Raw genomic sequence first — 12,577 nt, 5'->3', positions numbered from 1 at the left:
CAGTGTAATCCCTCACTTGTCCAGGAGTGATTCATGGTAGGTTTCAAAGATAGTCATCTGGACAGCATTTCCCAAATTGACTTTGAATACACTGATGACTACCACACTACTGATGACAGATGTCTACCTTTCAAATGTTTTCTACCATAAATGTTTATCTAACCGTCAAAGTATCCCGGCACGAGAACTTCAAATGAGACTGAACACAGACTGCTCTATCTTCATAGGAAAGACCACGATTAAGTCACATCTTACTGATGGCCGTTTTACTACTGAAATGATACAAATGAATCCAGCAAAGGTGTATGAATCTCTCTTCATAAGGCTTTGGTTGTGCCTGCGCTGGTCTGCACATCTGCTCACCTGTTCTGATCCATCTTTGATCTGCCTCTCTCCTGTTTCCCATGATGCATCATGGTGGATCATGGTGGATCATGGTGGATCATGGTGGATCATGGTGGATCTTCAGCAAAATCACCTTTCAGAGCGTTTATAGTTGTTTAACTTCACCATTTACTCACCTGAAATTGTGTTTGGAGTGATTTGTGCGATCAATTAAATAAATTCTTAAATCAATTATTTTAAAATGCCTAAATGATAACATAATGATCCATAGGTGTCATATATTATAACTATAGCTGACATGAGCACAGTAGCTCTTCTTTAAAATCAACTCTTACATGGCATTTTTACTATGAAGTATCACTCCATTTGAATATGTGGATCAATAGCTCTGTGCTAGCAAAAATAAGAAATGAAGAAATTTGCCATACTGTATAATGTCAAGGAATTGCTGTGAAGGCCATTGGTGATGTAACCTACTTGGAAATAGATATATTTAAAGCCATACTGTGGAACATTGTAAAGAAACAACATCTTCATGGAAACAGAAAAATGCATAATGCACCTCAATCAACTTGTCAAAACTTGACTTAAAAATACATATGACAGGTTAGACTGCTAATTTAATTCTTTTTTGGAATTTTTACTGACATATATAGAAGTAAATCCATAACTGTTGCCTAGCAACCATAATGTTAACAAGAGCCAAAGCTTGTCTAAATCACACAATAGTGACAAATCAATGAATGTATCATTATTTTGTTAAATGAAGGCTTAAGCTCACAGAATCCCTTCCTTTTGTGTAAATTGATTCAGCACTTTGGATAGAATTGACAGTTGGCAACATAGGCAGAAGTATTGTCTCAGAACTCACTGCCACTTCCTGTATTTTACTTTTCAATTTTTTTCCCCACAAACTGCCACTTAACTGATGTAAAACTATGTTACATATTTTCCACAGGTACTACTACACCCAACCAAGTAATATTTATAAAAACAAAACCTGTCATATATACTTTAATCTCATACTATGGCTCTTATGTGATGACATTTCTGCAGATATACACATTCTGTCAACTACTCCCCAAGACCTGCAAATAAGAAAAACAAATGTTAAATGCTCTGACAACATACTGTTCCTCTATTCAAGTTCATACTTAATTTAAATCATATTGTAATGCAAGGTTAACACCACATGATGGAGCTATAGATCCATTGACTTGCCTTATGGTCTCTTATTGCGAAAAGAATGTCTCGTTCCATTTTAGATTCTTATTGAGAACAGATAGCAGATACATTGCAAATAGTTTATAAGATGCAATACGTAATACAGCAGACAGTTTTAAGACTTCAATACGAAAACAGGAGGTGATTGAAAAATACATTAACATCAAATAACCTTTGTGTGCAATACATTCAAAATCTATGTAAAGTAATTTGGTATTAGAAATAAGTAACATTTAAAACACATTGTTAACGTTTTGTAGTAAAGTAAAAAGTAATTTACTTTTTTTTCCTGCTATTTTCCTGCACCCACTTCCTTTAAAGTGGGACTAAACACCTAAACTCCACCCACAATCACATTTCAAAAAGAGTTAAACTGGGGCAGTGCCTGGAGGTGAGAGAGAGAGGGGGCTATTAAAACACAATGTACGCATTTTAGTAGAAAAACATGTTTTTCTGTGTTTAGTTCCACTTTAAAATCTGCAGAAATGTATTACAGCACAGTTAGTTGTGTGTAATGATTACTAAAGGCATCTACAAGTCTAAACAAATAGGAATTCCACAATTTACACAAAATACCACGTCTGCATTCTACATTAGATTTTAAAATGACAACTACTTGCATATCTGCTTTGTTGTTAAAAAATATTTCAGGAGAATAGGGAACAGTGTAACTTGTGTGTGTAAAAACATGTTGAAATACAAAATGAATAGTCCTCTCCGGGCTTCAATGGCTTTTGCAAACAACTGCTTTTGTGGAAATATAAAGTTGTGCTGCATGTAGTCCTTTCTCCCACGTGGAATTGAGTTAAGTTTTTGCTTTGTGACACAGCATAACAGAACAGACCTCTAAACACATTGAACAACCGTGGCCTTTATTTGGTGCTGCAGATCAAATTTGTGCACTATGTAACTTTTTTCGTTGAAGGTCAGCCATCTGCTCGACTCCGTGCAGTAGTTATTGGTTTGCGTGAAATGTTCCACTGTATGTCATTTAATTCATCTGTAGGATTTATTCGATTGCAGGTGTTTTATTGCCAAAACAACATGCATCCTTAGTAAGAGCAAGATTACCTCTCCATAGATATGACTTGGGTTGGTGGTGTCCCCTCTTGTCTCCACTGAGATATGTTTAATGCAATAATGTGGAACAGGCAAAGAAATAACATCTCCATGGTGGTTGCCTGGTAAATCCAGAATGATGAGGGATATTAATATGGTCATCACTCCCTCCTTCTCAAGCCAGAACCAAACATCGTCCAATCAGATTTGTTTATTTCAGTGATGCATGTGAAACAAAGCAGCTCATTGGTCACCCATCATTTTGAACAAAATTACTTTTCTCTCAGATTAACAGAGTTTAGTGCTTTGCTCATTGATTCTGCAGAAATCTGCAACGTATTTCAGTTCCCTGTGATTTGTTTCTCTCTTTCTTTCTTCCACATAACAGCCATTGGTTTGATACAGACAGACCATACATGTCTGTGATTGGCCAATTCACCTGTCAATCACACCCATCTGGACATCGGGAGATTCAACCGGTCACCATACTCACATCTTTACAAGTATAGAAGAAATGTGTATTCTGGATCATAGGCAATGGAGGTGGTGACCATCCACCAGATGTTACATAATGCACCTTTAAGTCAAACTAATATTGTTCGAACACACAGTATAGAGTATAAAAGGACACTATATTATACTTCATAGACGCATTAATGTAATATCATAATCACAATTAGAGTTAAATGTATATTTATAAACATGACTGTGTGCCTTCAACAGCGCACAGATTAGGTGCAGTATTCTCTCTGTACAAATGTGTCCGATACTTACCATAAATAACATTATATGACACTTTAATAGGACAAAGAGCACAAAATCAGTATGGGAGTTAACTCTGTACAGGACAGAATAGAAATCAAAGCTGTGCAGGCCATTCACAAATGTCACATACAGCTGTGTGGACATGCTCTTGTATGCACAGGCATGTATACTCACATTACATTCACATTTGCAGAAGAAAGGTGGGTTTGAAATAAATAAGACAACAGTGCCCTGTTTCTACCAGGCTGCAGAAGCTTCTGTCATATACAGTGTGTATGAGCAAAATTGTTGGCAACACTTTAGTTTAGGGACCACATATTAATAGCCAGCTAGTAGTAGTAGGCATATGAACAATTTGAATACTCTTTATCACTGGCCGTGGTATCATATGAATGTCATTGGACATTATCTTACCTTTATATGTATTAATAAATACTTTATAAACACTACCTAACGCCTAATAATTACCTAACATACCAATTGTGACTTTATTACCAATTAATATGTGATGCCTAAATGAAAGTGTTCATATGCTGTTATTTCTTAAAACTCTGTCCAGTTGATTTGATTTCAACCTTTTTTTTTGCTATGGATCCCACCTGGACTGCTGAGGGATTACACCAACAGTATGTGTAGATTAGGGATGCACCAATACCAGTATTAGGTATCAATTCGATACTAGATGTGTCTTGATACAGAGAATCGATACCATTGAACCATGTTGTGTATTGGTGCTCAACCAGGGCTTGTCTCTCAGCGGGACCATAAAGAGTGTACATTTACTGCTGTGCACATTAAGCTCAGCTCTCTGACTACATCACCACATCAGACGTGACTATCACAGGAACAATGAGAAACATTAAGGACTAAATGTTTTCATAGTTCACCAGTGATATCAGTGCAGTGTTATTAATGTTTACGATTATACCAAGCTAACCATGCTAAGTCCATTGTGACCAATTGTAACTGAAAAACAGAAAAAAAAAGTTTTGTCATTCAGGTTGTATTATTTTGCATGGGGCTGCTGAGCTTAACATCAAATAAATTCTATACAGACTACAGAGCCGTTTTAAAGCCTCCCAGAGAATCGGTGCATTGTTGAGATGTTGTTGCACATAAACATTGAATATTTGACACAAATCAACCTACTTTATATCATATTTTAGCAGCGCAACTTTCCCCAAATTCTCCATTGAAATAAATGAGATTCTCACTTAACCAGAAGTGCCACCGCAAAGAAAGTGCAGTTTAGTCTAATTTACAGCAAAAGTGGGTGGGCAGAATAAGGTCAATAACATGTCCGTATTGGCCAAAGTGCCCGACATCACTCCTAGCGTTTGGTAAAAGTGTCTCCTTAGCAGCTAGCGTGGAGCATGAATAGTAAATCAGAATGAGCTTTATTGCCATTGTCAGGGAACAAGATTCACTTTGGCTATAAGATGCATAAAACATAACATAAAACACTGAATAATTATAGTAAACATAAACAATGATAGTGAAATAAAGGCATACAAACAAGGTACTTCTAAATAATGTTGGAATTATATCTATCTTAACTATGGTGAAATTTAAAACAGTCCTGCAAATAATAATTCTAAAGTGGAAAAGTAGGCTGTATTATTAAAATCCTATGAAATTAATTAGCTTTACTACTATATTAAATGCCTGGTATCAGTACTCAGTATCAGCGAATACTCAAGAGAAAGTACTTATGTATATCAGTTTGGGAAAAAATGGTATTGGTGCATCCCTAGTGTACTAGTGTATATATTTCCTGGACCTCTTCTACTGCTTTTTGAAACACCGTTTTTCATTTTATAGTGAGTATCATAGTTTAGCCAGGTTAATTTTGCACTGTGTATGACCTCTCTCTCTCTCTCTCTCTCTCTCTCTCTCTCTCTCTCTCTCTCTCTCTCTCTCTCTCTCACACACACACACACACACACACACCCACACACACACACACACACACACACACACACACACCCCCCCACACACACACACACTGTAGTATATACAGACAGGTGAGTGGTGTGGGAGGGGCCTATGAGCGGCAGCAGCCCACCGTCCTCATCTCCCGGTCCACGTACTGCTGCAGCTGGAACTTGGGCTCGTCAGGCTCCTTCATGGTCCTGTGCTTCAGCTCCCTACACAAACACACACACACACAAACTTCATAACAGCTCTTTGCCATGGTGATGAAGTTGAGTCAGAATGCACTTCATTTGCATATTCATAACTATTTGGCAGAACTAATGAGGAATAGTTTGTGCTGGAAATGGAGGGGATGTTTTGCGCTATTAAGGTGTTCAGAGCTGACAATTTTTAGAGCAAACCACTTACAAAATTGGCTTGCGGCAATAGTTATTGAAATAATAAACACATTTGCATGTTGTTAGATTCCTATTAACCATCCTGTCAGCAAGGAGAAATTATTTAGTACTCACAAACTTGCAAATATCATAACCACAGAAAATGTAATTATGTAGTCATGTTGTAAGCTTAAAGTGCATGTGACAGATTAGACATGTTGCATTACAATGTAGTTATCATAATTATATTTACGTTTTAACGATAATTGTGCCTAGTTTTCTCTATTCAAACAATTTTGGTTAACTTAATTTTACTTCCTGGTTGGACATGTATCCATTTTGTGTTGATTGCATAGGTAGAGGGATTCTACTACTGGATCACTGCTACTTCCTGCATTTTTGCACTGTTCTCAACTTTTTTTTTTTTTTTTTTCTACAAACTGCCACTTAAAACTATGAGAAGTATTGCCCTCTGATACTCATCAAACCCTTTGATAAGCTTGTACACTGTTTCTCAAACAGCATTAGATGTATGACTGGTTGTGCACAATCTGCCTCATGGTGGTACACAGGGCCCTCTGCATCTTTCATTTGTTTTATTTTGAGACAAATATATTAAAGCAAAATCAACTTTTAGAGTTTTTAACCATTTTATAGTTGTTTACCCTTGGCATTTACTCACTCAAAATTGTATTTAGAGCATAGACTGTATATATAAATGGACATAGCTAACCTGCTAGCCAGCCCGTTCCAAATAGGAAGTGATCATGGGCTGTGCTTCCAGCTCCATCCACACTGGCTCCAATTCACTTTACATGAGAAAACTCTCTCTGTAAATGCTGCCGTAAAGCTTGACATTTTGGTCTTAGAATGTTCGTACAGACCCACTCTACGTGATCCTGGTATTTTTATTTTGCTATTGTGTCTGTAACTCAAGATATGAATATTAAGAAGAGACCAATCAAACCAACAGGTTTGATTGACAGTGTTGCTAAAACCAGTGCTGCTAAATCAGTGGTGTGGACGGGAAGTGGCATTACCTTCCACAGCTTTGCTCCAGATTGGCTCTTTAGTTGCTATGATACCCACGGAATTCCAAATATAGCCTCGATGAGCTTTATTTGACTGGAGCCGAATGCTATTTGTGATGTCACACTCACTTAGTCCACTTCTTTATACAGTCTATGATTTGGAGTGACTTGTGCATGTTTGAACAGTCTTTAATCGGTTATTTTCAAGATGCGATATTGCCCATAAACTCCCATTTTCACAGCCACTGGCATACACCCACTGCTTTCTACTAACTAATGTAGTTACCATAATTATATTTAAAATTTCGTGATAATTGTGCCTACTTTTCTTTATTCAAACTATTTTGGTTAACTTTATTTTGCGTCCTGGTTGGTCATGTAACCATTTTGTGTTGATGACATAGGTAGAGGGATTCTGAGGGGTGCCACTTTCATACGCCCACTGCTCTCTATTAACTTTATTTTCCAATTTTATTTTCTTAATTGATGATACACACAGCATTATGCAGTCATTTTGGTACAAATGAAAAAAAAAAAAAAAAAAAACAATCCGCTGCTTGTTAGAGTGATCTGCAGCTACCCATCAGACACCACAGTTTTCTAACGCAGAAGTCAGTGGGCTTGTTTCTCTTATTACGTTGTATTTTGATTCATAACATAATGATCCGTGCTTCGTTAACCAGATGCAACATATGTGTAGTTAAAGCGAGAACACACCAAGGGTCCAACAATGGGCAACCCTGCCCCAGAGGCAGAGGCCGTTTCACTGATCCATACCGCGTGTGTATGCTCACAGTGTGGTCTACAGTGGCCTAATAGGACATAGTTTTGTCTTATTCTGTTATTGCACCAGACAGAAAATACTGAACAGATTGTGAGGTCCCCCACAGAAGAACAGCCTTTGGACAGAACACTCTCTCTGTGAGGGCCACTAACATCTGGAACAGTCTTCCTCTGCATATAAAGGAGAGCCCTACACTGATCAGCTTTAAAACACAACTGGAACTATGGCTGAAAACAAACTAGTCATGTGACCACTAGACTTTTGTTTGTGCTGCTTGTATTGCATGTTGTATTTTTTATGTATTTGCCTGCCTAGGGACTACGGATAAAAACTAGCTTTGTAGTTAAAATTTGGCATATTTACATCTGTTTTATACTGATGTTCATTAATGTGCATTATCCCTATCAAATAAATAAATAAATAAAATAAACAGTAAATATTGTTAATATGTGTCATTTTTGTTTGAAAGTGCACATTTAGCGATATTGTGGTTGTCACGTTTCCAGCCTCAGGTGTTAGACCATTATAATACCCATCCAGAACTGAAGGGCACTGCCTATATTTGCTTTTAGCACAGTACTACAATTATGTTTACCCATTATGCAAATCACTATGTTGATTACTGGATCAGGTGATTTTGATGCACATTTCAAAGGTGAAGTAATGTCTATGATCTTACTTGTATAGGCAACAACCTTTGACCTGGATTCCACTCCTGGTTCGCCTAAAGCACTACACATTGAAAGATGTTTTCCTACAAACTTGAATGATGTCTGCTAAGTCTGACAATGAAGTACCGTGTACTTAAAATCTGTTCTGACAAATATGAGATTATTTTTTGGCATACTATTTAGCGTAGTTGCCTTTAAATTAATAACCTCAATTACCTCTATGTCATCTTTTTAAAACACGTTTGCAATGTAAAACAATACAAGCTTTCACACAAATGTATAAGTTTATTAGCATTTAAACATTACAGAACATCATGGTCCTCCACATAATTGAAACCCTAAGTCCATCCAAATGTAGTTTCTAAAGTATCATTGCTGGCACTGTGTACTGTATGTGATTCAACTAAACAAACTTTTTAGGTATTTCACAAAAATGTTCACCCTGAAATTTTAGCTGCTGCAGTTACTGTAGCATTGGGTCTGACAAGCGCTCAAGCCTGTGTGCATCTCTCTACCAGAGTCGTCACAGCAGTGGACAAGTGCACACAGATGTATGTAGCTCTTGAAGGCCTACATGGCCAAACTATGGTAAAATATACATGCATGTGTAAAGCAAGGACAATAGAACAGAGCAGTTTGGGCTTCACACAGAAGTACATTTAACTATAGAAAATCTACCTGAAGAGAGACTTGGGTGTAACCAGTGAGTACCCTGAGCAATTGGTTGCTGAGTTCACATTTTAATCCTCCTCCAGACCATGTCAGCAGGCATACATATTATGGCATTTAATCTAATCTGGTGCTGTAAAATTTACACACAAAAGATAGATTATCTGTATATTTCACCAATATAACAGAGCACTAACAAGCAATACTGTAATTTACAATTCATGTGATACATAAATCTTTACCATAAATGCTTCCTTGCAGGAGTATCAGGTCAATTGAGTAATAAGACAATCCTCTCATCTCTGTGGAAGCACTAATAAAAGAACATTCAAATCAGCAAGATACAAGGGTAATGCACATGCATATGTTCTATCACAATTATGTTCATGTAAAAGTATTTCTCTCTACATAATGCATTACAACAGGGTCATTAGCTGGCCTTGTTTGGTAACTATTTTAGCCACTAAACGTAGTCATGTTAAAAAGTTTTGGTAGGTGACAATCAATTGGCTACATGTGAGAACTTTTAAAGCGGTGTCAGATAAAAGTTACCATTCCTATTTAGTTTCTGACACAAGTTATTGATCACAATGCATTTTTAATGGAAAAGTTTCATGCACAAAACGTGAACTACAAACAAAATAACACCTGGTTTACAATCTACATGGTTGAAGCAGGTACTTTAAACACAAAATCAATGACTTATTATAAAATAAATAGCTAATGAGTCTCACCTGTTCACCCGGAATCACATTCTGTGCAATCAGTGCACACCATAGCGAAAAATAATATGCAAGAAATATTTCGAATTAGTTTCTCTCTTCTGGGACATGTCTCCTCTTCACAACCCTTTGACCGTTTTCTTCTTCCAATTCAAAGCCATTTTTGAAGTTTGCGGTCAGTCCGTGGAGCAGCAGAAGCTAATGCGGCTACATGTACCCCACCTTTAATATTAAGCTCATTAACTATTAAGATAATGAAAGCCAGATATAAAATGACTAGCTGATGTCACGATGAATGCATAATTGATGACAACCAGCTTTAATTATCAAGACTGGCTAAAACTTCAAACTCTTCCTGAAACTTTGGAAAATGCCTGAGGAGATTAAAAAGCTATGAATTTACAAAAGATTTTTCTGTGTGTCTGTAAATGATATTGCTGACGTATTGATAAAACTGAGCTAGATAATTAGGTTACGCCGGTCCTTGGGGGAGTGCATTCATGTGGTGTTATTTCCAAGTGAAAGTAATTAGAAGTAGCAAGCCAAAAAAAGAATATAAAATTACAAAAAATGGTCAAAACAGAAAGAAAATTGTTGCACTGAGCTCCAATCCAGACTGTCCTTCTATTCTTGGCAACAGCTCACCGAGCCAGCAGCTTGTAGCCATAATGAGCTATAAATGGAGAGAAGCACCCACGTTCTGTCCAACACTTCACAGCTAGGTGAGATACACGGATACTACTCCATCACTTAAAGGGCTCATATTGCACTATTTTTTGATTTATGTTATAATATAATGTTGTTTTTTTCATCTAAAACATACCTGGAGTTTATTATTATTATTTTCATTCACACGTTTAACACACAAACCCTGCGTATTTAGTCTTATTTCTTCTCCAGAAATGGAAAACACTCCACTCTGTTCCACCTTATGATGTGATGTGGTAATACAGAAAGTGCTCCATTGTGTTTTTAAACTTCATACACCTTCACTAGAATCATTTGGATGATTTCAGATCTGAACTTGCCAATCTCTACTGAACAAAAGTTAACTTGAAAACTACCACTTCATGACATCAGAAGGTGGAACAGAGCATTTTGAGCTCTGGAGATGTAGACAGACTAATTATAAAGGGTTACTCAAACATGTGTGAATGAAACAAAACAAAACTCCAGGTTTTTGCGAAGTTAACAACATTCTAATATGACTTAAAGCTCACAAGAGTCAGCTTTGCGTAATATAGGACCTTTAAATAGCAGGAAAAACAATATACTGCCCCTCAGGAGAAATTTCAAACCTCCTGCTGTAATATGGAAAACTAATACTGTTTAATTCTGTTTTCTTTCATCGTCAAGTTACCATCTGGAAGAGAATGTGCAAATGGTTATGTTTGTCCCCTTGGAGAAAAATACTGCGACTTTAATGGTGTAGCTCGCATTTGCATCTCCTTTCATCTAGTAAATGTGCCGTAATGTGTCCACACTGCACTACTTTTTCAAAGCATCATATTCTATCATCTGTCAAGAGTAGAAAAAGAAGCCTTTTCACTTTGGGAACACGGTGTTCTCAAGTCATTTTGGTTTACTTTATCTGAGTGCTCATTGTGTAATTTAGAAGTATAGATGAGCAATATAAGTTGTTAAAAGTATGATGGTTTTGGACAGTGGTTTGCAATGGTAGCTCACAGACATGCAACTCAATAGTTTTCATGATATGAGAAAAATGAAGAATATATTACGCTAGTATAGTACTATTTAGTGAAACTGTTGAGCATTGAGAGAGAAATGGCCTCACTACATTAGGGATATTGCGTCGATTATGATATGAAATAAGTCTCCTTGGTTAAAAAGCACTATTTTTATTTTGGATTCTGTCACTACTCACAGGTTTACAAATATAAACAACTACTCAACTTTTCTTGAGGGCGAGATGTTTCAGAGAGCTGGTAGGTGCATTATGCTTCACCCCTTTTAACACAATTTTGGGGTTGCACAAAATATCTAAATCTGTTTCAATGGTAATATCACAACAACTGCTAGAGTAGAGAAGGTCAGGTACACTGTAAAACCTTTGTATGCTGTCAATACTGAATTATAGAACATTGTACTGACCATGGACCCAGAAGAAAAAGTCTCTCTGGATTAGGGTTATTGTAAATATGGTAATAGGTCTCTTTGCTTAAAAAGCATGACTTTTATGTTCTGATTCTGTCTCTGCTCACAAGTAGTATTATGTGTCAAACACAGTATGCCAGGTCTCACACACCTGTATACTGGTCACTATTGAAGGAGACTGTGAGCTGCTCCTTGATTACAGACTGCAGTGCAAATTGATGTTTACAGAAACACAGATTGCTTTTACCATCTTGTTCTATGATTTTTTTTTTTCTGTAATGTTTCAATGCTGCATACTTTTCTCAGCAAATAATATTTGTGTGTTCAAAAATGTATAAGAATCCATCTTGAACCTTTCACCTCAAGAGAAAAAAATAAAAAAAAATCCATGTTTTGCTTCATACATGGAAGATTGAACTTAAGACATCACCAACTCAAGTGTGGTTGTGTAACATTATGCAGCTCAAAAACTCTTTCTTTTTGTTTCTATCCAAAATGATATTTTTAAAACATACTTCTTCCCCCTACACAGTATGAACCCAACCCCTTCAACTCTCCAAAACTTGGTACTCCTGTTTTTGGCCATGGGTAGCTCTCCTCGCTGTGCTCCTGCTGTAGTGTGTGACTCACCTGGCCACAGCAGTGAAGGCCAGCTCCACATTGAGCCCAGATTTAGCACTCGTCTCCATGAAGGGCACTCCAAACTCCTGCACACACCCACACACCCACCCCCACACACACTGTACAATTATTGCTAATCTCTTGGTATAACACCAAAAACAGGTATAGTTAGTTATACGTATTTGTTTGTTCTGCACTGCATATAAATCACAATTATGGTCAAAGTAACTCAAAGTGCTTTACAGAACAAGAAGGCCAT

The 12,577-nt window shown here is 36.9% G+C and overlaps 1 protein-coding gene across 1 annotated transcript in view; it reads right to left on the bottom strand.

Annotated features, from left to right (window-relative positions):
• Positions 1-1,601: 1,601 nt before the first annotated feature.
• Positions 1,602-12,577, bottom strand: part of LOC117387811 (ras-related protein Rab-26) — a 121,407-nt gene continuing 110,431 nt past the window's right edge. The window contains exons 8-9 of the mRNA XM_033985384.2: positions 12,328-12,404; positions 1,602-5,540 (exon numbers count right to left, since the gene is read on the bottom strand). Coding sequence (XP_033841275.1) covers positions 5,438-5,540; positions 12,328-12,404 — 180 coding nt within the window. The 3' untranslated portion in view covers positions 1,602-5,437. The remainder of the gene's footprint in view (positions 5,541-12,327; positions 12,405-12,577) is intronic.

The sequence above is a fragment of the Periophthalmus magnuspinnatus genome, chromosome 19 (assembly GCF_009829125.3).
Source record: "Periophthalmus magnuspinnatus isolate fPerMag1 chromosome 19, fPerMag1.2.pri, whole genome shotgun sequence".
Taxonomy (NCBI): Eukaryota; Metazoa; Chordata; class Actinopteri; order Gobiiformes; family Gobiidae; genus Periophthalmus; species Periophthalmus magnuspinnatus.
Note: the sequence above shows the minus strand (reverse complement) of the source record. Positions and strands in the feature narration are given on the sequence as shown.